The sequence below is a fragment of the Lutra lutra genome, chromosome 1 (genome assembly GCF_902655055.1).
Source record: "Lutra lutra chromosome 1, mLutLut1.2, whole genome shotgun sequence".
Lineage (NCBI taxonomy): Eukaryota > Metazoa > Chordata > Mammalia > Carnivora > Mustelidae > Lutra > Lutra lutra.
In genome coordinates, this window is record NC_062278.1 from 67,822,592 (window position 1) to 67,849,936 (window position 27,345).

At 37.9% G+C, this 27,345-nt stretch overlaps 2 protein-coding genes across 8 annotated transcripts in view; one reads left to right on the forward strand and one right to left on the reverse strand.

Annotated features, from left to right (window-relative positions):
• RABL3 (RAB, member of RAS oncogene family like 3) overlaps positions 1–13,487 on the reverse strand; it is a 31,808-nt gene extending 18,321 nt beyond the window's left edge. The window contains exons 1-2 of one of the 2 annotated variants that reach the window (XR_007126657.1): positions 13,419–13,487; positions 8,757–8,848 (exon numbers count right to left, since the gene is read on the reverse strand). Coding sequence is in view for 1 of the 2 variants with exons in the window: in XM_047726174.1 (XP_047582130.1) it covers positions 8,757–8,848; positions 13,419–13,464 (138 nt within the window). In the remaining variant the exon portion in view is untranslated. The remainder of the gene's footprint in view (positions 1–8,756; positions 8,849–13,418) is intronic. The other variant, XM_047726174.1, reaches the window with a different exon arrangement.
• The window catches only part of GTF2E1 (general transcription factor IIE subunit 1), a 43,692-nt gene continuing 29,591 nt past the window's right edge, over positions 13,245–27,345 (forward strand). The window contains exons 1-3 of one of the 6 annotated variants that reach the window (XM_047726126.1): positions 13,651–13,749; positions 16,854–16,996; positions 18,466–18,932. In XM_047726126.1, the coding sequence (XP_047582082.1) occupies positions 18,485–18,932 (448 nt within the window). In that variant the 5' untranslated portion in view covers positions 13,651–13,749; positions 16,854–16,996; positions 18,466–18,484. The other 5 variants (XM_047726130.1, XM_047726153.1, XM_047726160.1 and 2 more) reach the window with 5 other exon arrangements.

Sequence of the window (27,345 nt, forward strand, 5' to 3'; positions counted from 1 at the left end):
GCCCTTTAATCAGTTTCATAGTCCATTTCCTCTTTTCCTCTCTTACATAATGATTTCATATTTTATTTTTTTTCCAATTTCCCATATCTCTTCCTCAACCTTAAGAATGACTAAGAACCTTGCTTTCTGAGACAGAAGCAATCAGAAGAGAATTTCTACAACCTGCTCTTCATATATCTATCCACCTCCCTGCATCTGTGCCCATATAATCTGCTTTCCCTTCAGCCATTACAGATAAACTATGTCCCCATGGCCAAACCCTCTTCTTATGCATGAGATCCCATCACCTGTTTCTTATCAAAGGTGTAGTTCTATCAATTCTCCTTTTTTTTTTTTTTAAAGATTTTTATTTATTTATTTGACAGAGAGAGATCACAAGTAGACGGAGAGGAAGGCAGAGAGAGAGAGAGAGGGAAGCAGGCTTCTTGCTGAGCAGAGAGCCCGATGTGGGATTTGATCCCAGGACCCTGAGATCATGACCTGAGCCGAAGGCAGCGGCTTAACCCACTGAGCCACCCAGGCGCCCCTCAATTCTCCTTTTTATCATCAAAGTTTCCCACTCTGTTGAAGTACTTCCACCAATATACAAACATATTTTTTTCCCATCTTAAAATAACCTTCTCTTGACCTCATGTCCTCTTCCAGTTATTATAGCACTTCTCTATTTCTTTTTACAGCAAAAGCCCTCTAGAGAGTTGTCTATTCTCAACAGTCTCAAATTCTTTCCCTTATATTCTCTTTTGAACTCATTCTTACCACACTTGTGCCCCAATTATCCACTGAAACATTCCTTATCGAGGTCACCAATGGCTTCCATGTTACTAAATCTAGTGATCAATGAGCAGTTTTCATCTTACTCTCCCATCTGATACAACTAACCACTCCTATGCCTTGCAGTACTTTTTTCACTTAGCTTCCACGTTATCACACTCTCCTGGTTTTCTTCCCATTTCACAGGCTAAATCCTTTTCAGTCTCCATTGGGTTGTCTTTACCTCTCTGACCTCTAATTGTAATCCAAGGTTGGGTTCTTGGATCTCTTTTCTTACTGACTCTCTTGACAATGTCATCTAACCTTATGATTTTAAATGTGATCATTATGTTGATCAATTCCAAATTTATATCCTGACGGGACTAGTCCCTTGAACTTCAGGGTACCATATCCACCAGACAAGAATTTGGATGTCTAATAGGCATCTCAAAGTTAACATACCTGAAAATAATTTCCCGATCTTCCCCTTAAGCCTGTTTTTCTCCTAGTAAAAGGCAATTTCATCCTTCCAATTACTTAAAGGGCCAACACCTTAAGAGTGATCCTTAACACCTTTCATACTATGTATCACAGTTGGAGCTGGCATTGCCCTCTATGACCACTTTGGCAAGCTCATTTCCTGGTAGGACAATGAATTTGGCTATAGCAGTGGGGTGGTGGACCTTATGGTCCATATGGCCTCTAAGGAATAAGAGCTCCCTGGACCACCAGACCCAGTGACAGCAACAGGAAAAGAGAGGCCCTCAGCTGTTGAGGAGTCCTTGCCCTACCTCACCCCCCAACACATGGAGAATCTCCTGACCTCTTTACAGTTTCCATCCCATACCCCTTAAAGAAGGGTCATGTAACATCAATAAAGTATATTGTACCCCTTCCCAAAATAAGTAAATAAAAAGCAGAAAGAAATTTAGTAAAGAAAATGATACACATCCAGAAAGAACACTGGATGCTGTAGATGCTCTCTAATAGTATGGTTTTAGTATGTATGCCTGCAAGAAGGCAGGAGGTCTTAGGAGAGAGTTGGTAGAAAAGAAACAAGAATAAAAAAGAGCAACTAGGAGAGTGTACTAGAGGAGTAGGAATTGAACTCGTCTAATTTGCTGCTATACCTCCAATTCCTTGCTGTGTCTGATACCTAGTAGGTAGGCAATATACGTACTAAACGAACAAATGAATGAACGAATAATATAACGGTTGCTGCTGATTGCCTCTTCCTTTCCAGTAAGTTTACTTTGCTTTTAGCCAAACTCATATCCCCTATTTTTTTAAAAGTTACTTTTCTCTTGTATTCTGTACCCATTCACTCCTTTATTTAACCTCTACTTTGTGCAAAATTGATTTAAACCTCTCTATTTCCTCACTGCCTATTCACATCATTTGGTTTCTGCTACTTATATTCCATCACATTTTCAAAGGTTAGCAATGACTTCATTACTACCAATTCTTTTTTCTCTCTAACTCCTCATATGTCTATAGCATTTCATTAACAAAACTCAATCCTTCCTTCATAAAATTCTCATCTCCCTTTGCTCTTCTGGTATTTCATCACCTCTTACCTCTTTGACCAATCTTTCTCTGATCCCTCTTCCCATCTACAACTCTCCAAATATACCCCAAGGTTTTCCTTCAGCTCTTCTCCTTCTAAATTTGCTTTCTGGAAAAATGCATCAACTCTCAAGGTCTGGGATTATTACCATGCAGATGATTCCAACTCATAATTCTCTCTTGAACTTCCCTACCTCATCTCTGAATGCCTTCTGGACAGTTTCAGTTAGATAGCTCATAGATCTTTCCCTTCATCATATCCAGAACTAAATTTATTATCATTTCCTTCTTCTTTACCTATAATATATATAGATCCCTCTTCTTGAGGAATAGTCCATTCAGTCATTAACACCCAATATAGTTTTCCATTCTTTTTTTTAAAAAAAAAGATTTTATATATTTATTTGGCAGAGAGAGAGAAATCACAAGCAAGCAGGCAGAGTGAGAGATGGAAGCAGGCTCCCCGCTGAGCAGACAGCCCAATGTGGGGCTCGATACCAGGACCCCGAAACCATGACCTGAGCCAAAGGCAGAAGCCTAACGCACTGAGCCACCTCGTTGTCCCTATAATTTTCCATTCTTTATAAGCATATCACTTTTTCTCTTGAGCTGCTGTAACACTTATATTCTCTATCAGTGCTATCTCAGGACCTTCTGTAATGATAGAAATGTCCGGTATAGTAACCACTGGCAACATGTGTCTCTTGGGCAGTTCAAATGTGGTTAGCTCAACTGAGGAGCTAAATTTTTCATTTCAGTTAATTTAAATTTAAATTGCCACATTACTCTAGTGGTTATTGTATGTAATAGCAGTGGAATACTTTTTTATTAATACCACTCTGGAACAAGAGGCAGTACAGAGCAGTACCCAAGAGCACAGGCTCTTTAACCAGACTGACTGAGTTTGAATCCCAACCCTATCACTTACTAGCGATGTGACCTTGAGCAAGACATTTAACAACTCTGTCTGTACCACCACTGCTTCATGTATCAAATAGGGGCAATATCAGTACCTCCCTTGAAGGGTTGTTGTGGGAATTACATGAACTAGTATGTAAAATGGGTGCCTAGCCAAAGTAAGCACTAAGAAATATTAGCTATCATTTGTATTATTATTTCTAAAATCATTCATATATATAAACCTTATCCCACCTACTAGACATTACTTCACATTCTTAGCGAGGATAGAGATTATCTGTTCTTTTTTAATTTCTCCTCAGTGCTTGCACATTATTATGCTGCCCAAAGAGAAAGTCAATAAATATTGATTGTATGCAATGTGTAAATTAGAAAGTTAAAATCCCATTAAAGTGAACTAGAAATGACAAGTCAATTTCCTTATTTATAATTTGTGAAAAGATTAGTTTCTGTAAGTCTTATTTTTATAATTAAGAGTAGCCAGGGGCACCTGGGTGGCTCAGTGGGTTAAGCCGCTGCCTTCGGCTCAGGTCATGATCTCAGGGTCCTGGGATCGAGTCCCACATCGGGCTCTCTGCTCAGCAGGGAGCCTGCTTCCCTCTCTCTCTCTCTCTCTGCCTGCCTCTCTGCCTACTTGTGATCTCTCTGTCAAATAAATAAATAAAATCTTAAAAAAAAAAAGCTTTAAAAAAAAAAAGAGTAGCCATGCATTTATATTAGTCCCATTAGACTTGGGGCAACAAAATTAGAAGAGTAATGAATAAGGAATACTACAAAATAAAACTTTTCTCTTTTCCCTTCAATTCAGTATGAATACCTCTCCACTACATACTAAATCCAAAATGTTAGTAATTACTGAGTATATACATTAAGCTCATTAGTTCACCCAGTACTTCAAATTAAACAATTACATTATCACCTTTATCAGCTCTATTTTTAGTTGGCTCTTAGATGTGAAATGAGCTAAATGGGGCAACTGTTCCTAAGAGTTTTGAAGAGAGTGTATTCATGGATCTACAAGGATTCTGGAGATATCTTCTCTCAGGTTTTAATAACACAGAAGCTGTAACTGCAATTTAAAGCTGCTACAGAAGAAAGTGTTCTTCCAAGCTATTTACGTAATGGTTTTATCAGATTTAATCATTCTTGCTAGAGGAAAGAACTGTTCACTTTATTATAGCAATAGTTAAAACAATTCACATGTCTGTGGCAACTTTCCTTAAGATTATCATTTAAAAATGCCTTTTATTCATGTCGTCGTTCAAGAAATGCATTCTTCTCAAAGATGGAGGACAGAGACCAACAAGCCCAAGATATAGTGAAAAGTTAACAAAAGCAAGGTAACTTTCACCTCCATATGCCCCATTCTTTGACAATAACGCAATTCAGGCCAGCTGGCTTTACAGGAGTGAGTGCCATACTCATTCTGGTAAAATCAGTCACAGTATAACATCACCTACAAACCTGTAGGCTAGCTAAAGCAGATATAATTTACCTCTATTTTGCAGAAGATATACTGAGGCTCAGAGAAGTAAACTGATTAGTCTAAGGTCACTCTTGAGGAAGCAAAAGGCATATGGGAACTGCCCCAGGAAGTGGGAGTTTAACTCTGAATTTATTTTTTTTAAATTCTTTATTTACATCCAATTTAGTTAACATACATTGTTTTATCAGTTACCAGAGTAGAATTTAGTGACTCATCAATTGCATATAACACCCAGTGTTCATAATATCAAGTGCCCTCCCTAATGCCTATAACCCAATTACCCCTTCTTCTCACTCACCTCCCTTCCAGCAACCCTCAGTTTGTTTCTAAAGTTAAGAGTCTCTTATGGATTGCCTCCCTCTCGCTTCATGTTATTTTATTTTTCCTTCCTTTCCCCTATGTTTATCTATTTTGTTTCTTAAATGCAATGCATGAGTGAAATCATATGTCTTTCTTCAACTTTATTCACTTAACATGACAGATACTCTCTAGTTCCTTTTATAGAATTGCAAATGGACGACTGAGTATATTCCATTGTGTGTGTGGTATGCGCGTGTATACACACACACACACACATATATATACACACACATATATTCATATACACATAAATACACACACATACGTATATATATAAAACACATCTTCTTTATCTGTTCATGTGTTGATGGACATCTGGGCTCTTTCCATATTTTGGGTATTGTGGACATCGTTGCTATAAACATTGGAGTGCATGTGCCCCTTCAAATCACTATGTTAGTATCCTTTGGATAAATACCTAGTAGTGCAATTGCTGGGTTGTAGGGTTGCTGTATTTTTTTTTTTTATATTTTATTTATTTATTTAACAGAGAGAGAGAGAGAGAGATCGATCACAAGTAGGCAGAGAGAAAGGCAGAGAGAGAGGGGGAAGCAGACACCCCGCTGAGCAGAGAGCCCGATGCGGAATTCGATCCCAGGACCCTGAGACCATCACCTGAGCTGAAGGCAGAGGCTTAACCCAGTGAACCACCTAGGTGCCCCTATTTTTAAATTTTTTTTGAAATTTTTTAATTTTTTATAAACATATAATATATTTTTATCTCCAGGGGTACAGGTCTGTGAATCGCCAGGTTTACACACTTCACAGCACTCACCATAGCACGTACCCTCCCCAATATCCATAACCCCACCCCCCCTTCTCCCAACCCCCCTCCCCCCAGCAACCCTCAGTTTGTTTTGTGAGATTAAGGGTCACTTATGGTTTGTCTCCCTCCCAATCCCATCTTGTTTCATTTATTCTTCTCCTACCCCCTTAACCCCCCATGTTGCATCAGGTGCCCTTATTTTTAACTCTTTGAGGAGCCTCCATACTGATTTCCAGAGTGGTTGCACCAGTTTGCATTCCTACCAACACTGTACAAAGGTTCCCCTTTATGCAAGGCCTCACCAACATCTGTTGTTTTCCGAGTTGTTAATTTTAGCCATTCTGACTGGTGTGAGGTGGTATCTCATAGTGGTGCTGATTTTGATATCTCTGAGGCTGAGTGATGTTGAGCATTTTCCAAGTGTCTGTTCGCCATTTGTATATATTCTTTGGAGAAATGTCTTTTCATGTCTCTCTTCTTTTCAATGTTGTGCTCTCTCACAGAAAGGGATTTAGGAAAGTCCATAAGGAAATTTTGTCCAGAACTTGCTATTGACAAGTTGCCAACTGAATTTATTATCTAGTATTTGTTTTCTTCTACAGCTAAGAATTTGGGGACATGGCAGGCTGAAATGACACAGACATTCACAGACATTCTGACTTCCAATTCATAGAGGTGCCATAAAAATGTTTTTTAAAAATAAGGAGGACAAGCTCAAGAAAAAGAAAGGAAAATACTCAGATGCTAGAAAAGAACTTAAAAACAGAGTGAGAGGGGACGCCTGGGTGGCTCAGTTGGTTGAGCAGCTGCCTTCAGCTCAGGTCATGATCCCAGCATCCTGGGATCGAGTCCCACATCGGGCTCCTTGCTTGGCAGGGAGCCTGCTTCTCCCTCTGCCTCTGCCTGCCACTTTCTGTCTGCCTGTGCTCGCTCTAGCTCCTCTCTCTCTGACAAATAAATAAATAAAATCTTTAAAAAAAAAAAAAACAGAGTGAGAAGTAGGAACTGACCTAGATTCAGAGATAGCTTCAGGGGCCAGTCCCTGGAGTTTTAGTGCCCATCCAGGAATAGAGATCTGTTTTCTGGCTTTTAAGGCAAGAATATACATAGGTGAGTGAGAAAGACCAGATGACAGTTCCCGTCAAGAAATCTGGCCCAGGCAGTAAAAGAGAGTAGGAAAAACCATTCACTGGCTCAGGAAAGCAGGAAAAACTTTCTGTCAGAGACCCTAGGTAGGGTTGGTACAGAATAAAAGGTCCACAAAAAAATGGAAACCACAGGCCTGTACTCTAATCAAGTATTTGGAGAATATACATTATCTAGATGGAATGGAAACTCTTGGCTTAGAAATTTCAAGTACCACTAAAATCCCTAGGGCTCTGGAGCCAACAGAAATGAAAAAGTACCATACTTCCACAACACAGCACACAGAACTTCTACAGAGAAGAGGGAAAAAAAATTCTGCTGAAGAACTGATCATCTTCAAAGAATTATAAACCATACAAAGAGACACATTTTTCAAGAAACATGGTTGGCATACAAAGCACGTTAGAATACCTAGACTCACTCAGAAAAAAAAAATAATCCAAAAGAAACCATATAATAGTATGTTGAAAGTGATTAAAATAAAAAGTAAAGCCATAATGAAAGATCAGGATATTGTGAAAAATCTTAACATTTGAAAAAGAACCAAAAGGAGTATCTAGAGATAAAAAATTACAGTTAAAAAGATGAAAAACTTAGTGCATATATTAAAAAGCAGATTAGACATAGTTGAAGAGATTCTTAATTAACTGGAAGGCAGATATGAGCACATGATCCAGAATACACAAAGGATAAATAAAGAACAGAAAACATGGAAGTACAACAGAAAACATGGAAGTACAATTAAGACATACAGGACAAAAATTTAATAGAAGTGCAAAAGGAGGGGATAGAGGGAATGAGGGAAGACAATAGATAATGGCTAAAAATTCTGAAAAATGAATACAGTTGTTGAGAGGCACAACCTTCTGATAGGATGACTAAAAACAAACCCATATCTAGACATATATTAGTAAAACCACAGAACATCCAAAAAAAAATCTTCTAAAAGCAAATAGAAGAAATTACCTTCAAAAGGAGTAACTAGGCTGACAAAAGATTTCCAATCAGCAGCAATGTAAGTCACAATCTGTGGAAGAGCTTCAAAGAACTAAAAGAAACTAATTGTCAATCGATCTAATTATCATTCCTTCGCTACTTATTTCTTAACTCAATGGAGAGATGTATGCTAGCAGAAGAGACATTCGAAAAGGACTAGCTGGGATTAGCAAAGACCAACAGTATCTGCAAAGATGGTTAATTTGGTGGACACTGCACCTGAGTTTCCCAAATGTGAAGTGGAACAGAAGCCCTAGACCTAAGGCTCCAGAAGCTTTTGCCTTTACATATATTTCTAGCCAAAAGTTGTCTGTCTTAGTGCCAAAGAATTAGATAGAATTATTTAGGGAGTGTGTTAAGTGAACTCTAGATATATAGCACAGCAGTGAAAACTGAACTCTCTGGATTAACACTATTTAGACAAGATCGGGTCCATTCAGGGTGTATACCTGAGTCCATACCGGCTGTAGACTGGATTAAGACTACTTAAGATCAAGTCTTGATTTTGCTTTTTTGCACTGAGTCAACTTGATTGAGATACTTTATTTCTCTATGCCTTAGTTTCTGCAGCTATACCTCACAGTTTAAAAAGATTAAGTTAGAAAAGACATGTAAGGCATTTGGCATAGTATCTAGAACAGAGAAGGTAGTTAATAAAGCCCAGCTATTATTATTAATTTTGACTACAGTACTGTAATTCGATCATGTAGTTTGAAGGATGTATCTTTAATACGACTACAGAAAAACTAAAATATCAGAAACACATACTCTGACATCTACTGAACAGCCCACAGTCCATGACGGATTTCCCAGTACTTGATTTTGACACAGAAGATGAACCAGTGAAGATTTCCCAACACCTGTAAAAGATAAAAGAACCCTAGTCATACAAGAGATACGCTGAAATATTTATTATGACACAAGTAAGTCTGAACATATGTCAGTAATAATGATATATAAAGTATGGTTGTTTAAAAGATGGTTACACTGTACCAACCATTTAATAAGCTTTAATGATAAAAGGAAGATGATTAAAGACAGTGGTTCTCTCAAATTGTGCTTGAATACAGTCAGTGACAGGGATTCACCATTTCACAATTCTATAGACACTCTAGTTTTCTCATATACTGATTTTTAAAAGGCAGCCAACAACTTGGCTCAGACTTAACCATTTGGAAAAAGAGAAACACTCCAGTCCCTCCTCTAAGGCAGCACCCTATTTTCTTGTAGATCCCTTGGGCTCACGGTAATGTAGTTATTAATGCCAGATATAGCATTAGGACATCTATGTGAATAGGGAAGAGAATGAGTTCTTCTGTATACCTGTATGTAGAGTCACTCAATCAATTAACAGCATCTTGGGGTGCCATGATAACAAGTATAGTTGGTGATTGTTTATGCAATACTAGTTGTATCAAAAATTTAGACCATCTCTTTGTGTGCATTACCCTGTATGAACCTACAAGTTATGTTTATTATAAAAAGTTGTATTCAGAGACAATCTGGAAAGAATTTTTTTAAAAAAGAAAAAATTGCCTGAAGAGCCCCATGAGGAACATGTAAGTTTATTTAATACCACAAGCAGGGTTTCGCCAAAAGCACATTGTTACTATGAATATGCACATGGTGTACTTAAAAACAATACAATTTACACCTTTGCTTGAATAGCTGGATCTATCTGGAACATCCTCCCCATCCTCCCCCTTCACTTCCCCTTCCTCATTGGCCTGGTGAATTAATCTTTCAAGACTCAGCATCTTTCTAGTTATAAAGTCCTTTTGAATTCCACAGAGATAGAACTAAGGACACCATCCACCATCCTCTGGGTCTCCACTGTACCCTGTACATTTTTCTACAAAGCACAGAAAACACATTATTACACTTCTTTAAGGTTTTATCCACTCTCTTAAGTTCTTTGAGGGTTGGGACTGGGTTTTACTCATCGTTTTTATTTCCAGTATTCAGAACAGGGCCTTAATTAGTATTTATTTAGTAGCTAAAATTTTCCATGTTATTACAGAATCTTCACAAACATTTTTAATGTCTCCACAGTAGTTCAGAGAGTAGACAACAATTTATATAACCATTCCCTCTCATTATTAGATATTTAGGGTGTTTTACATCTTTTGTTATGCTGAGAGGACTGTTTCAATTTTCATTTCAAATTCAAATTATTTCCTTAGTATACCTTCCCAGAAGCAAAATTAGTATGTAAAAGGCAATGAACACTTCAACTTCTTGATATATGTTGACAACTTTCATCTGGTTACTTTGTTACCAGGCATACATATAAGCCTGCAGGTCCTATTGCACCTCAACAGTATGTATGTAGTTGCTTTTCAACTGTGTTAATTTGACAAAAGAAAAAAGTGACATCTTGCTTTAGTCTGCATTTCTTTACCTTCTGGTAAAGATCTACATTACACCTACTTTTGTTAATCAGTTATATTTCTTCTCTTATGAATTATCTGTTGATGTTCTCTGCCCATTTACCTAATGGCTTTTGGTGTTATCAATTTACATAACTTCTTTCTATATTAGCTGTCTCATATAATTGAATCCAGTATTTTCCCAGGTTTCCCTTTAATTCTTTTTATATTTTTCAATACCGACATTTAAGATTTTTGAGTATTCAAATTTGGCTCTTTCTATCTACTGCACTGCATCTAATATCTGTGACCTTAGGACATACTGTTGATTTCCGTGTTTGCATATAGGCTGTTTATGATGGAGGCATGTATCTAAGAACTTAGTTATCAGTCTGATGAAAGCCTTGAACTTCCAGTTAAGCATAACCGTGTCAGTAAATGGATCTATGCAGTAATACTGTATGGTTCTCCACGAATTAACTGCTGTGAATGGTAAGAATTGACTGACACTGGATAAACTGTCAAGAGTAAGAACAATGGAAGTGCCAGGAAAATTGGCTAACTATTCATTTCTTTAAGAATTTTGGGAGGTACTAATTCTGTCTTCACCAAACAACCAAATTAGATCAAAAGAATGCACTTGATTTGCATGGGGGGAAAAGGTCCAAAATAATTAAATAAATACCAGCTTCAAATATAATTGTTGGTAATGTGCTAAGCTCATCCCTTATCTTTGACAGAACAAAGAGGAAAAAAATATGTGTGTATTAGTTAGACTTTGAGGATTCCTTACTAAATTATCAAATATTTCTAGGGGATACAAAACACGTCTCTAAATTTCAAGTCATTCTTTTTTTTTTTTTTAAATATTTTATTTATTTATTTGATACACAGAGAGAGATCACAAGTAGGCATAGGGGCAGACCGAGAGGGGGAAGCAGACTCCCTGCTGAGCAGAGGGGCGGATGCAGGGCTCAATCCCAGGACCCTGAAACCATGACCTGAGCTGAAGGCAGAGCTTAATCCACTGAGCCACCCAGGCGCCCCTCAAGTCATTCTTTTATATATTTATGAACTCCTCAAAATTTCACAGGGGAAATAAGCCTTTACTCAAAGTTCAAATACAAAGGCAGATGAAGTGTAAAAAGTATATCCTTACCTGTCAGTAAATTAATGTTAAAAGGGAACTGATAAAAAGGTAATAACTGACAGCACACATACCTAACATCCATGAATGTGTGATAAAATCAATCCAGTGGGCATGACTACGTCTTCTATTTTACAGCTAAACTATAAGGAAAAAGAAAAGCTTACTAACTGCCTGATCACTTTTCCACATTTAATGCAGCAGCCAATTCAACCCTGTTATGTAATGCATTGATTCCACAGCCTCAGCACTTACTATAGTGCCTACTGTGTAGCAGGTACTTAAGTATTTTTGTGAAAAAGAAAAAGTCGACTAGTTCCAACAATCTGTAACATCAAGGGCTTGTTAGATGCAATAGAAAAGCGAATTAAAAGTGAAAAAGAACACCACTTCAGGTATCATGAACCATGTTAGCTCTGGATTCCAGTCTCGAATTTTACTTGGTGCCAAGTCCCTTTAGATCATCATTACTTTATTCATTTATATAAAACTGAGTGACTTCATTAAAACAATTTCAGCACCACTTCAAGCTAAAGAACTGGAGTTGACAAAATGGATTATATTCATAGAATTTCATAATGCAACTTTCTTTTTTTTTTTTTTTAAAGATTTATTTATTTATTTATTTCACAGAGAGAGAGATCACAAGTAGGCAGAGAGGCAGGCAGAGAGAGATAGAGGAGGAAGCAGGTTCTCCGCTGAGCGGAGAGCCCGATGCGGGACTCGATCCCAGGACCCTGAGATCATGACCTGAGCCAAAGGCAGAGGCTTAACCCACTGAGCCACCCAGGTGCCCCCATAATGCAACTTTCTTAACAGAATATTAAATAATGCTATCTATAAAATATTTTGCAATGCAAATAATCTTCAGGCAATGTGGAAATGTTCTTAACCTCCTCCTCTCCACAATTGTACACAGTCTGTAAGGCTAGTTTTCAAGCTGTTTGGGGTATATTCTCTCCACCTTCAAGCATCTGGTACAATGTCTCTGCTCACAGAACATATTTACAGGTCAACTCCAGAAAATCACATCTATGAAATGCAAGGTTAGCATTTATTCCAAGTTCTTAAAGAGCACAGAAGTGAAAGTTATGGTTAAAAAAAAAAAAAAAAAGAGGGTAGACAGGCAGGAGGAGGAAATGCAGACTTCAATTTTAGTTCTCAAAAGTCCAAGGTGTCAAAAGAAGAATTTTAACACTAGGATTTAACTGAGCTCAGCATTAAATCCCACCTGTTTCATAATATGGCTTTATCTTAATTGCTCTTACAACCTAGCACATAATAGTTTTCAATTAGGATTACAGAGAACAAACAAATCAAGAAACCCAGTTGAGAGTAAAATAGGACTACCACTCAATATTTCATTTCATAATATGGCTTAGTGTTTTAAGTGCGTGGGAGGTTCTGTCATTTACCTCTCTCCTCTTCACTTTTTTCATCTGTAAAATGGGGTTAATAGGGCTGCTATCAGATTAAAAGAATTGATATATGTAAAGCATTTGGAACAGTATCATTCTTCTTAGTGCATGTTTGAATTCCTTAGTGATCAAAATCTCTTGAAAGCAGGGCCCCAACTTCACAGCGCCTGATACAATACTCAATGTCCGCATATCTTTTAAAACAAAGGAACTGACAATACAAGCTAGGCTGTGGTCGCCAGGGAGACCGACTTGGAAAGCTGCGAAGGCGGGGAAAGGCCGGGCCTCCGCGCCCCCGCATCCCGCCCCACCCGCGCAACGCCACCTTCCTCAAGTACAGAGAAGTCCTCTGGGAAGTGTAGTTTTTAGACCTTGAGAGGGCTTTCAGCCGCGGCCGGAGCCAGATTGTTGCGGGAGCGGAAAAATAGTGAAGGAAGAGAGTTATCGGATAACTCAAAAAGTATCGGGAGCCCTAAAGGTGGATTAAATCGCTCACCTGAGTCTCCCAATACCAGTACTTTCACCCGATCCAGGGACGCCATCTTGCTACAGCCTGGAGTTAACGCCTGTTCCGGGATGGTAGGCCAACCAGAGCTGGGTATGGAAGGGAAAACCTTCAATTTCATTGGCTAGTCAGGGCGTGCCTGTCTTGATTGAAGGCCTCACTGTGCTGATTGGCTGGCCTGGTTAAAAAAGTGGTGGGTGGGTTCCAAAGCCGGTCGCAGGAATCAGGCGTTTTCTTTGTCGCACATGTGGCGTGGCTCGTTTAAGCCGGTAGTTGAGGCGCTGAGGGAAGCTCTAGTGGGAGTGTTCGAGGATTCGTTTTGGTAAACCTTGTTACCTGTTCCTTGTTCTCGATTCCCTAGTCCGCGTCGCATTTCAGGATTTTCCTCTTTTCCCCCCTCTTTCTCCTTAGCTACCCGCCTCCCCTTAGCTACTCTCTTGATTTGGTCCTCCAAAGAACCATTGACCCCGGAGCGGCCAGTGTGCGACCTCGGGTAGGACGGGCTTGGATGTGCCGAGTGTGGCCCCAGGACTCACCTGGCACTTTCCGAGGGAATTTACGGGCTCGGGGTCTGTCAGTGGGAAGGAGAGAACATTACTGAACCGAGTTCTTGGAGGGCATCTGGTCCACAGGTTTTGCGGTGATATGCCGCTTTGTGTGTGAAGGTGTGGAAAATACCATGAAACATGGTAACTGAAAAAAATCACAGTTAGTCGTATAGGATCCAAGTTCTTCTAGAACTGGAATAGTGGTATACTGAAATAATCTAACTGGGCTCCCGCATCTACTTCTTTTTCCTTTATTTCACATCCTGTAGTCAGCATAATCTTTTAAAATAGCGAATTTGAGCCTGTCCCCTCCTGCTTAAAGCCATTTGAAGTTTAAGGTGAGGGTTTTCAGTAGCCTCTCTTTTTCTACTCTGGAAGCAGCAGTGGAGGAAGTGAACTGGGTATGGGGGGAAGGCGGAAGCTGGCTGGGTGGGCATATTGGATGAACACGTGTTTTGGAGACTTAGGGAAAGTTTTATGAAAGGGCTTGATTAGCTTGGCTGGATGTTGCAAAGTGGTGAACAAGAGACATGAAGAAAGTACAAATCTGCTCACTTCAAGGAAGAAAGGGGAAGAGCTCTGTGTGAAAGGGGAACATTTTAAGCTACCAAGGGGAATCTGGGAAGGTCTCTCTGAGAAATGTCATTTTATATGTGAAGGAGTTTGAGCTTAGCTTTGTGGGCATAAAGAACAGCATGTGCTGTTTCTTCCAGGCCTGGTGATGGAGAAACCATGCGTGGCTCATGGAATTGAGAGAACAGTGTGCCTGGAGATGAGGCTGACAAGGATAAACAGTGCAGAGAAAGCATTCATTTCAACTTTGTTTCTCCAACTCTGTGCCTGTGCCTGTCTATTAAATTTTTGTATGATGAGAAAACATGGTTCAAAAACAAAACCAACTTCCCTTTGGGGGTCTGGATGGGTAGGGAGGTGGGTGAGGCTAGGAGTTGACTGATGGACTCTGAGTCTAAAAAGAAGAAGCAGAAGTTGGTGCTATAAGGTCATACTTCCAAAAGTCTGCAGAGACCATCCAGTTTCCTTCTGTGTTTAAAACTGTCAACTGTTCTCTTCAGCTTCAGGTTATTGTTTCGTGTGGGAACGCGGTCTCACTTTTTTCCTTAGATATTTCCAGTTTTCAAGCTTAAAATGGAAATTTATGTGAAATTTAACAATTTTTCAGTGTTGACAACTAATTCAGAAAATTTTCAAAATGTTCTTTGGGTCAAACAATGTGACAGAGGCTGTCAGTTTGAGACCTCTGACTTAAGTAACTTAACAAATCCAAAGACTGAGTAGGAGATTCATTTTAAGTGGGGAAGTAGAGGTCTGCAGAGAGAACAAAATGGTCAGGAAGGATGATTTTAGAATTTAGAGATAAGCTGAACAGCTGCCTTCTTTGAGCTTCACTTTCTTTTGTTCAGCTACCTGCTGGACATCCTTATGGACTATTCCCTTCTATTTCCTCAGACACACAAGCATCTAAAAGTGAATGCCTCATTTCTTACGAACCTCTTCCTTTTTCGGGTGTTAGCCCATTTTTCACAGTAGCAGTATTCTCTTCCTAGCTACACTGGCTTAAAGCAAATAGCTATATGTTATTATTTAATAATAATAAATAGGTCATTGTTTAATGGGTGTAGTGTTTCACTTTTACAGGATGAAAAGAGTTATGGAGATGGATGGTGGTGATTGTACAGCATTATGATTATATTTAATACTAAACCGTGTACTTAAAAATGGTTAATTGATAAATTATACGTTATTTGTATTTTACCAATAAAAAATATTGTAAAAAAAAGAAAAAAACCCGAATTACTACTTAAAATTTTCCTACTCTGTTACTCCATTTTCAACATATTATCAGATTCTTTTAATTTTGTTTCTATAATACATTTCATTCATCCTGCCCTATCTTCCTTAGTTTAGGTTTGGTTACTTTGGCTCCTAATATTTCTTTCAGTGCCTCCATCTTCAATACTTCAGTTCATTTCTCTTATTGTTCTAAGAGTCACTTTCCTAATAGAGGGTCTTATTATCAATGCCAGTATTTAATGGTACTCTTATGATTCCAGCCCTGAAAGCAGAACACTTTACCTGAATTATCTCATTTAATCCATACTTCAAATCTATGAGGAAGGTGCTGTCAGTCACTTTTGTATATGAGGAAACAGAATTTTCCAGGGTCACAGTCTAGGAAATGGTGGAACTGGGATTCAAAACCCAGAACTATTGTCCTGCAGGGTGCCTCATAACACTCCCTTGCTCAAATCTTTAGGGACCCCTCAGGTGTTTCAGGCAAAGGAAACAGGCAAAATGATAATGTGCATTGGCAGGACACGTAATAGCGACCCACCAAATTTGTCTGAAACAGTGGTCAGAGACTTTTCTGTGTACTGGAGTCACCTAAAGAGCTTTTAAAATAACATGATGCCGGGGCACCTGGGTGGCTCGGTGAGTTAAAGCCTCCGCCTTTGGCTCAGGTCATGATCCCAGGGTCCTGGGATCGAGCCCCACATTGGGCGCTCTGCTTGGTGGGGAGCCTGCTTCCCTTCCTCTCTCTGCCTGCCTCTCTCCTACTTGTGATCTTGTCTGTCAAATAAATAAATAAAATCTTAAAAAAAAAAATAATAACATGATGCCTAGTCTGGCTCTCCCAGACCAGCTGAAACAGAATCTCTGGGAGTGGGGCCCAGGATGGGTATTTTTAAATGCTCCCCAGATGATTCTGCTTTATAGCCAGGGTTGAAAATCACTGGTCTAGAAAATGGAATGTATGGGGTGAGAGGCCAGGGAGGCCAATATAACTGTAGGAAATAATACTGAAAAAGTAATTTATTTTGACATTTGTGTGCCATATTTGGTCTCTTGGATATTTCAGAGGTTTTGTGTTGTGTTCTGCCAACTGTTGACATGTAAAACAAGCAAACAAAAAACTGGGATCAAGTACAATGTATAGGTCAAATTGGAAAGAAGAACAAAATGTACCCAGTTGCTATGATGCTATTCTGGTGCTGAACCCAGGTAGTTGCTCAGCATCCTTAAGTGTTGGGATGACAGGAAGGTTCTAGGACCTCAGGATCTAGGTGCTGCTTTATCTCCTGTATATAGCCACGCTTGATTATTTATAATCTGAAATATTATAATTGACTTTCCTTTTTCTTTATTACACATAGGACATTGTATTTCTCCCCCAAAATAGATTGGTTGTTTAGGAATATCTTGATAGTATAGTACGGTGGATCTAAAAATATTCTAAAAAAGCTATTAAGTCTGATTTCATTGATAACCACTGATTATAAATAAAAGTTTCGATAGAACCTAGTGGTAATAACAGAATATAATTCTCCACTGAAACAGTTCAGTGGGATGTCTCTGTTAAGAATTTCTCTATAGTGTAGGGAAATTTCACTAGATGTAGCGTGTGTAGGTAGCCTAGTCATTTCTAGTATGAGACATACTAAATCAATATGGAAGCTATCCTTATCAACAAGTACTTCTAATAAGCATATTGGTTAATATTCTCATTCACTACAGTAGCCTCATTTAGGTAATTGATATACTTATTTCTCAGAGTAAAATGTAAAGTTGTTTAAGGGATTTGTTCAGGATCATATAGCTGCTAAAATGCAGGCTAATTGAATTCCAAAGCATAGGCTTTTTTTTTAAACAGCCACGTGAGTCTAGCCCATGCCAGTTTGGACTTGTAGAAGACAGTCTTCTGGGTCATGACATGAGAATTGGGTACAGTTAGCCTCTGCTTTGTCCTGCAGGAAGGGATCCAGTACTTAAGGGTATCTTGGGCTTTTTTTTTTTTTTTTTTAAATTTAAGGACTGTTTACTTAATTGGTCATCAGGTTTAACTTTGCAAGGTTGGTAAAGCTATCTGGATCTAAGTGTTAATTTCTTTCAGATTTATAACAGTAATTTTGCCAAACACTCATCCAGGGATTACTTATGTGTTTATTGGCTTTTTGTGATTTTATTGTGAGAGCGTGATTATGTAAAAGACCCTGAATAGATTTGTTAGAAAAATTTTACTCAAGAAATAAAGACACTGTAAGGATATGCTGTCTGCTAAGTTTCTCAGGGGTTTACCTCATTCCCGAAGATCTATAGCATTAACGGTAGTGAGACCTCATTTATCTTTTTTTTCCCCTCTTTCTGAAATAAAGTGGGCTTGATACAATATATCATTGCTATAAGTAGTAAGTTACTTTTTAGAATGAAGCACTGTAGATCATAAAAATTAACATTTAAGAAATATGTCAAGCTTTTTAAGTGTAATCCTTGTACTCTAGAGAAGAGTCTTATTCTCTGTTTTAACGCTTAGACATTGTGAGTCTTTTAAAACAATGTTTTGAGTACCTTTGTGGCATTTCAAGGGTGGTAGCTGCCAGCTACCTAATGGGTTGATTATTCTAGATTTAAAATGATTACTATGTCCTTATGCCTAACTAATCTCTTTTTTTCTGAATTTGGTTTATTTAAAGTTGAAGTTCGCTGCTAAAGATGGCAGATCCTGATGTCCTCACTGAGGTTCCTGCAGCATTGAAGAGGTTAGCCAAGTATGTGATCCGGGGGTTTTATGGCATTGAGCATGCTTTGGCCTTGGACATCTTGATCCGGAACCCCTGTGTCAAAGAGGAGGATATGCTGGAGCTGCTCAAGTTTGATCGGAAGCAACTTCGATCAGTTTTGAATAATTTAAAGGGAGACAAGTTCATCAAATGCAGAATGAGGGTAGAGACTGCTGCAGATGGGAAAACCACTCGCCATAACTACTACTTTATTAATTATCGCACTCTTGTTAATGTGGTAAAATATAAATTGGACCACATGAGACGGAGGATTGAAACTGATGAGAGAGATTCCACCAACCGGGCTTCCTTCAAATGTCCTGTCTGTAGTAGTACTTTTACAGACTTAGAAGCTAATCAGCTCTTTGATCCCATGACAGGTGAGATTTTTTTCCAATTTATGAGTCTTTCAAGTAACTTAAAAATAAAATATGTATTGTTTTTCTTAAATTGATTCATCTAATTTTTAAACCAATCGTGTAAATAATTATAAAAGTGAATGGATTAGTATAAGTCCACCTATGGTCATTCTTAGTCTTACTGTAATGTTTGACCACCATATTACTTTTAGAAGCTTTTTCACAGCCTTTCTCATTCACAAAGGAGTGTACCCTTCCACCCATGACCCTCCTACCTCTGCTCCCATTCCCACCCCTTATTTGCAGCCAGAGCCTGATCTGAAGGGTTGACTTCTCTACCACTTTGAAGTCATTCTGACATGTTTACTTTTAACTTCTTCATTCAACAGTTATTTGAGTGCCTGCTTGTGCCAGTCACTGCCAGAAAGGTACAAAACAGTGTATTTAAACGCTTTGTTAGTGGAAGTACAAAGTGTTACTGGTAATATGTAACTAGGGCATCTAATCTGCCTTTGGAGAAGGCCTCTGGAAGAAGTTAAGTAAGACTGAGAGCTAAAAGATAGGAGTTAGCCACATGAAATAAGATGGACAACTTTTCCAAGTTAACAAGTAGATATTTAGTCTCAGCCATTCATTAGTGGAAGATAATTGTCAACATCATCTATAATTGCTTCATTTAATTCAATGCTTCAGTATTAAGGATTTTTTTTCTTATCAACACAGGATTGTAAAACATGCATTTTCTAAAAGTGCAGTATGTCTAGTATTAACAGAAACTTTAAAGTGCTAGGCTGTTTAGTTGTTTTGTTATTTGTAAACTGTAAAAGAGACTATAATTTTGCTAATGACTCAGTGTATCAATTTTGTAATATTTTCTAGAGGCAAAAATCTTTAGAGAGAGCCAATATTATAAAGTTAGATTGGCCCCTTGTTATGGCAGAATTTGAGTGAACTTTGTAGTTCATAGATCTGCCTTTTAAAAAACTATCTGAAAAATGTAATTTAAACTTTTCACACAGGAAATGTTTTATTGCAAAAAAAGTTAAAGATTAACTAGGAAAGAAAGTTGTAAGAAAATTTTAACCATCCTGAGTAGAAGAATTGCTTGAGTTTGATATAGTGGAATGTTGTAGAATATATCTGGAGAAGAGACTAGAAAAGTATCGTCATTTTGCCATTCACTCTAACAGATTTCTTAAAGGAGCTCTGGGTTTTGGTTTTCTGATGCTCTGCAGATGTTAGATTACAGTGGTCGTCTTCATCACTGTTGACTACAGTGGAAGGTGTCCTTCAGAGAGCATAACCTAAAGTAATGTGCTTCTACTACATTTATTCATTTGATTCTTATCTAATTTCATGAGACTTTCTAAAGGGAGATATTTCCACTAATATATCAGTATTTAGGAGATGGATCCATAAAGCTCTTTGTGTTTTACATAGGGTTATTGTCTGAATGAAACTAGTTGACATCAACAGTTGGCCTGTGTAGGAAGTGGCCTAATGCTGAAATATAGTCAAGATTATTTGAATCAAGTTTTTTGAATCACTGATCAGCCAACACTAATAGTCAACTTAATTGTAATTTCTGTCCATACAGTGAAGCCTATGGTATCATGATTGAATATTCTTAGTCATCGGGAAACTTTGTTCTGAGAATATACCTGCCTTTTGATTATAATTTGGCTTTTCATTTGGACTTTGCCCTTAAGGAGAGAATGTGCTGATTCAGTGATATTAGGTCCCAGTCTGTGTGTCCTTTCTGGTGTTTTTGTGTTTTCATTATTAATGCCTTGACACCATCCCTCGGTTATACATTCCCTTTAGTAATCTTGGTCTTTTTCTCTCTGTTCCCTTACCGTGCCCTCCCCTGCTATTTTAAAGAAGATGGGAAAAACGCATTTGGTATATGTATCAGAGGAGAAGGAGGGAAAGGAGGGAACTTTTTCTGCTATAATCTTTATGCTGTCTTTAAATCGACAGAATTATAGTTTTCATTCTAAGCCCAGTCTTGTACAAAGCTATTCTCCTTCCTGGTTGTTATTGGAGATTGATGATATTTCTGACGAAATGATGGGGGCATTTGATGGGCATCTATCTCCCATTTCCATTTCCAACAATTACTGGGTTGAACTGTGGTTAATCTTAGTAATTAGTGGACATTCAGGAATTAGATTTAAAGCTTTCTAGACTTTACTGTTAACCTGATAAAAAGTTTTTTTTTTTTTTAAGATTTTGTTTCTTTGTCAGAGAGAGAGAGAGAGAAATCACAAGCAGGGGGAGTGGCAGGCAAAGAGAGAAGCAGGGTCCCAGCTGAGCAAGGAGCCCCACGTGGGGCTCAATCCCAGACCCTGGGATCATGACCTGAGCTGAAGGCAGCCGCCCAACCACTGAGTCACCCAGGCGCCCCAACCTGATAAAAAGTTTTTAACTCAAGCGTATGGGCAGCTTTCTGCCACTGGACAAAGGGTATTGAGTCTTAGATGAGTGTCCAGAAATTCTAGGGTCAGGAAATTCTGAGTTCAGCAAGAATTGTTTTATCAGCATTAATTGATAGAAGCCAGTGATTTTTCTACTTCAGTTTATAGCTTTTCCCTACCCCATCTCTTTTTTTTCCCTAAAGATTGTGGATTCTTTCCATACTTCCCATTTAGATTTTGCCATTGTTGTTCTTGGGTTGAACTCTCTCCAAATGTTTGATGGTTGGTATGTGTGAGATAATAGAAGAACATATTGGTCTCCACCCCCAGTTCCTTGCACAGAGCCCCTAAAACTCTTATAGTTTCCTAAGTGATAAGAGCACTCATAACCTCTTTTATTCTAATATTTGGTCTTTGACCCTGGCTTCTGAAACCCTTGTGAGAAGAGTGTCTTCTGTTTTAATGAGGTCACTCTGGGTGGGTTCCTGGATGGCTCCTAGGTGAAGGCTTGTCACCCGAAAGACTACGCCAAGACCAAGCTTAGAATTTTCAGCCCACCTCCTATTCTCTTGAGAAGGGAGAAGGGCTGAAAGTGGAGTTGAGTGATCATGCCTATTTGAGAAAGCTTCCATAAAAATCCCAATAGTATGGGATTCAGGGAGCTTCCAGGTTGGTGAACATGTGGAGGTTCAGGGGAAGCCGTACACTTGGAGAGGACATGGAAGCTCTGCACCCCTTCCTAAATAGTTGGCCCTACACATCTCTTCCATTTGGATATTCATCTGTATCCTTTATCATATCCTTTATTAAACTGGTAAACGTAAGTGAGTATATCCCTGAGTTCTGTGAGCTGCTTTAGCAAATCAGCTGAATCCAAGGAGAAGGTCTTTGGAACCTCCCATCTATAGCTTGTTGGTCAGAAGCACCCATGATAACCTGGACTTCTAACTGGTTGCAGGGGCGGTGTGGGGCAGTTTTGTGGGACCAAGCCCTCAACTTGTGGAGTCTGATGCTATCTCCAAGTAGTCATAACTAAGTCGGACGTTAGGACACCCAGCTGGTGTCACAGGGAATTGCAGGGGGTTAAACCGACACACATTTGGTGGTCAGCAAAACCTGTTTTAATGAAATATGGGAGTTTTATGTAAACAAAACAAAGACCACATGACATAAAATATTTCAGATCAGCAAAAAGCATCTTGTGGTTCATAAATGCATGTTTTAGATTTAGCAAGCTTTGTGACCATGTAGGTAGACTTAGTATTTCTTCTACTTTGGTAGTCTTAACTGTGGGTGATTTAGTTAATGGCACTTGTAAGTTAAATTCAGTAACATGCTTCCCCAAAAGGAAGGGAAGTTCATATTCTTTTTTAGATGTCAAGGTTAGATGATATAGAAATAGCTTTATATTTTTCATTTTTCATTTAAAAATTATGCAGCCATAATGCCAGAGAAAATTTTGAAGAGAGAAAAAAATTACCCACAGAACCATTGTCCTTTTACATATTACCTGTAATTACAATCATAGCCAAAGATAGTTTGTGATCTCTTGGTTCCTTAATATACCAAACTATCCTGCTTTTATCTAATGTTCAAAATGTGTTTTAATAGGTGTGTGTGTGTGTGTGTGTGTGTTTTCCCCCTTAGTTTTCCTTTCTACCCTTTTTGGGCACTTTGATTTTATCTATTTTTTGTTGGTATAGATAATGATGCTTTGAACACTTCTGTGTATATAGCATTTTGTTCCTGCTTAAGTTTTTCCTTAAGAATTCTCAGCAGTAGGAATAGTGGATGAAAGAATATAGTTTTATATTTCTTTAAAGGCATATATGATACTTAGTTTCATCCAGGGCTGTGGGGGAGATAAATTATTAGGTGTTTGATTTTGAAATAGTTTGGGAGCCCCATTACTGAATTTACCTAGAGACCCAAGAATCCCATTTTATTTTATTTTTTTAAAAAAGATTTTATTTATTTATTAGAGAGCTCATAAGCAGGGGGAGCATCAGGCAGAAGGAGAGGAAGAAGCAGACTCCCCATAGAGCGGGGAGTCTAATGTGGGACTTGATCCCAGGACCCTGGGATCATGACCTAAACTGAAGGCAGATGCTTAACCAAGGGACCCAGGCGTCCCTGAGAATCCCATTTTAAATAAACTTTTAAATAAGTTAAATTTAAAAAAAGTCTTTTAACTAAGTATTTAATAAGATCTTAGGGATTTAGAGATTATTTTATCTAGTTTAACTCATCAACTGATGTCTGGGTGGGTACACTTACACATACCTGTGTTTTGCTCTAGGGTTTGGAGGATCCTACAAAGTAATGAAGCTAGGGCTATATAGATTTCTAGGATGTTTACGATTGCATATTAAGAAAGAATATTCAGCTTGTTTTGTTTGGCTCCATGGAAAAGACTTAGAGACAGATTTTAGGATTAGTATAAAAGAAGTCTTTAATAACTTACTGCAAAAGAAAATAAGTGTCTCATAAATAACTCTTTTTTTTAAGATTTATTTATTTATTTATTTGAGAGAGAGAGTGAGTATGAGCATGAGCAGGGCGGAGAGGGAGAAGCAGGCAACCCGATGTGGGGCTTGATCCCAGAACCCTGGGATCATGACCCAAGCTGAAGGCAGACGCCAAATCAACTGAGCCACCCAGGTGCCCCCATAAATAACTCTTAAAAAGAGCCACAATGTTCTGACTCTTCCACTGCTTAGTTCTGAGTCACTTGGAAATTTCATGTGAACTCCATATCTACTTGGGATATCGTATATAAATTTGGGGTTAAATCCTAGGAATCCTTTCTTGCCTTACGACTGCAGGTGAAGCTTTTTGGTTTATAAGGTCAGTTTCTTGATCCCCATATCATGAAAATTCCTCAATTTCCTTAACCTAATATTTTTAAACTGTTAGGGTCCTGTGTTTGTGAGACCTTTAAAGACTTGTTAATAATATTTACATTCATATATCCCGCTCCTTTTTCATGTCTTCATCTCTTTCTACTTAGGAGATGTCTCATAAGCAGTATTTTCAATTCCTGAAATGCTAACAACACAACCACACACACAAACATCTTTCTAGGATTATTTTGCTCATTTTGCTGATTTGGAATCTTGCCCAGGATGGATTCATGAGAACATCATACTAGAAAGCTCAGAGGTGTGGATATGTTTTTTTTGGGGGGGAGAGGTGCTTATTAGAATAAATTAGAAAATAAAAATAAAAAGAAGTTAGGGAAAGATTGTAAGGGACAAGTGCCTTCCCACTTTTACCTGTCTAAAATCTTTAGGTCTGATGTTTTAAAAAATATTGTTGCTTTAATCTTGAGGATTTGAGGACTTTTTTTTAAATAAATTGTTTTGTGTGTGTTTAATCCTTTTTGTATTTTGATGCTGATTACATAGAAGCTAATTTGTGAAAGGTTGCTTTTTAGTTTGATGCTGGCATACAGTATTCTTTTGATTATTGTCTTTCAAATAGTTATATCAAAGCCACAGGTTTGTTTTTTTGTTTTGTTTTTTTTTTTTTTTTTTGTCTGCTCAGTGCATGTTGAAATGGATTCAATTTAGGCCTAATTTAGAGAACTTATTGCAGGCTTTAATTTTTACATTAGTAGTATACTTCAATTTGTTGTTTTGCTTCCCAGTCATAGTACATTTCTTCCCCTTTATAGTGAGTTCCAGAATCTGGGAATGTTGTATGATTACACCAAATACAGATGTGTCCAGTTAAGGGAAGACAGAAGCCAATTTCATTTAAGTTGAGTTTTAGAGTGTGTCATTCACAAATACATTTGAGCTCTTCTCAGTTGAAAAATTCATAAAAGCTGCTTTTATTTTCCCCATGCAAACAGATGAATATTTTACAGTCTTACATGTTCTACAGCGAATTGTTATAAGATAGTTTTTCAAATAACTTTTTATTATAGTGAAATAATTATAGGAAATATATTACTATGTTCTTGTCGTGTCTATTGATATTTTATAATAACAATTTCTTTTCCCATACGTTTCCCCTTGCCCAATTAAACTGAAGAAATTTGCTTTATGAAATAGTTTGGAAATTAGAATTAAAAAGTGACTTTTGAGACTAGCATTTTAATATATAAGCCCCTGAATATTTTGAGTTATAAAAGTTATAACAAAGAACATGATGATGCTTTCAAAGAATAGCCTAAGAATGACTGTGTGACTTCTGAATATTAGTTAAGAGAGAGTTGAGTGATTTTGGAGGATTCAAATTAACATTTGTTTTCTTTCTGTTAAAAATACATAACTAATATATTAAGGTAGATGTATTAAGGACTCAAATGGCAAACCTAGTTTTCCACTCTGCTCTCCCACTCAACCTAGTTCCGGTTCTCACTGCCTTTCATTGTATTAACAACTATTGTTTTGTGGTTATTCTTCCAGTTCTTCTATCTTACCTCTCCAACCCCACCTCACTGCCCCCAAGCCCTTTTGAAGTCTAAGAAAGCAAAGTGATTTGTCATTAAATATGTTGTTGCTATATCAGCTTTAAAATTTAAATTTTGATTAATTCTGATAGTATTGTCAGGGATTTTTTAGGGTACTTAACTACAATTGAGTCCTTTTGCATAATCATTGTATTCAGTGGACATGTCATTTTCAGAAGTTTTGTTTTGTTTTGTTTCTTTAAGCAGTAGCTATGACAGTAAAGTGATGGTGTATTAGGATTCTAGAGTCTTAACTTTTAGTCTTGGGTTATGTTAGTAATTTTCACGTTGGGTGAATCCTGTAATCATTCTAGATCTTTTTTTAGCATGTGTAAAATGATAAGTTCAGTCTGTTCTATACCATATATGGTTTCTCTCAACTCTAATTTCAGAACACCCTTTGTTTTGGGAAATAGTAGATATTTTAGGCTAGGGTTTTATCACTGCTTTTAGAAGATGATGTTAGTCATTTGGGGTTAATTTGAAAGCCTTGGTTAGGAATCGAAACTCTTGGTTGTAGTAGTATTTATGTAGGAAGTATGTTCTATTTAATTAGGCCATCTTCAGAAACACTTTGTGGCATAATGGAGAATAATATTTACAATTTTTTGTCAGTTTTATTTTCCAAAGATTCCAGTTCACTCCCTTTCCCCATGTATATGTAACGCATGAAATATTCATTGAGAAGGGAAACAATGTCCAACTATGCTTCCTAAGGTATATATGGTGGTTGGATTTATACAGTATGGTAAAATTAATCCCATATGTTAGTGATATGTCTTGAAGTTTTATAGTTTCCTCTTTATCTCATTAAAATCCTCAGAGTTCTAGTCCTAGTTACTTGGTTTTAACATGGAACTATCAATTGCCTTTTGTTTTATTTTGTTTTTCCTGGAAGTTTTTGAGTGAGAGGAGTTTGTTCAGTTTTTTTCACAGGATTGTCTAGATAAGTTATTTTAGCCATTATCTCTTGCTTAGATTTTGCATTGTTCTCTTAACTAGCCTCCATGCTTTCACTCTTGCTGTCCATATGGACTGTTTGTCACAGTAGCCAGTGACCCTTCTTAAAAAGCACATTAGACTCTTCACTCTTCTGTTCAAAACCCTCCAGAGGCCTCTCCCATCATTCAAAAAAGTCAAAGTCTTTAACAGAACCTATAAGGTCTTTTATCTGCCCCCCACCCCCCAATTTTGGAGACTCATTCTCTCTCTCTCTCTCTCTCTCTCGTGTTCTCTCCACAACCATTGTACTGGCCATTTATTTTTGCCTTGCCTGCACCAAGCATATCTTCACTTACTTGCTTATTTACATGCCTTGTCTTCTTGCCAAATATCTGACTCCATTATAGCTTTTAAGTCTCTTCTCACTTGCTTTATCAGAGGGGCCTTCCCCAAGTTTCTTGCACCATAGAGCATACCCCTTTCCATTGTGCTTCTTTTCCTTTATCCTCTTTTTCTTTATTATACTTATCAACACCTGGTGTTATTTTTTTGTCTTGACTAATTCCCACTAGAATGTGAGCTCTACAAAAACAGCTCAGAAGATGATGGGTTAGAC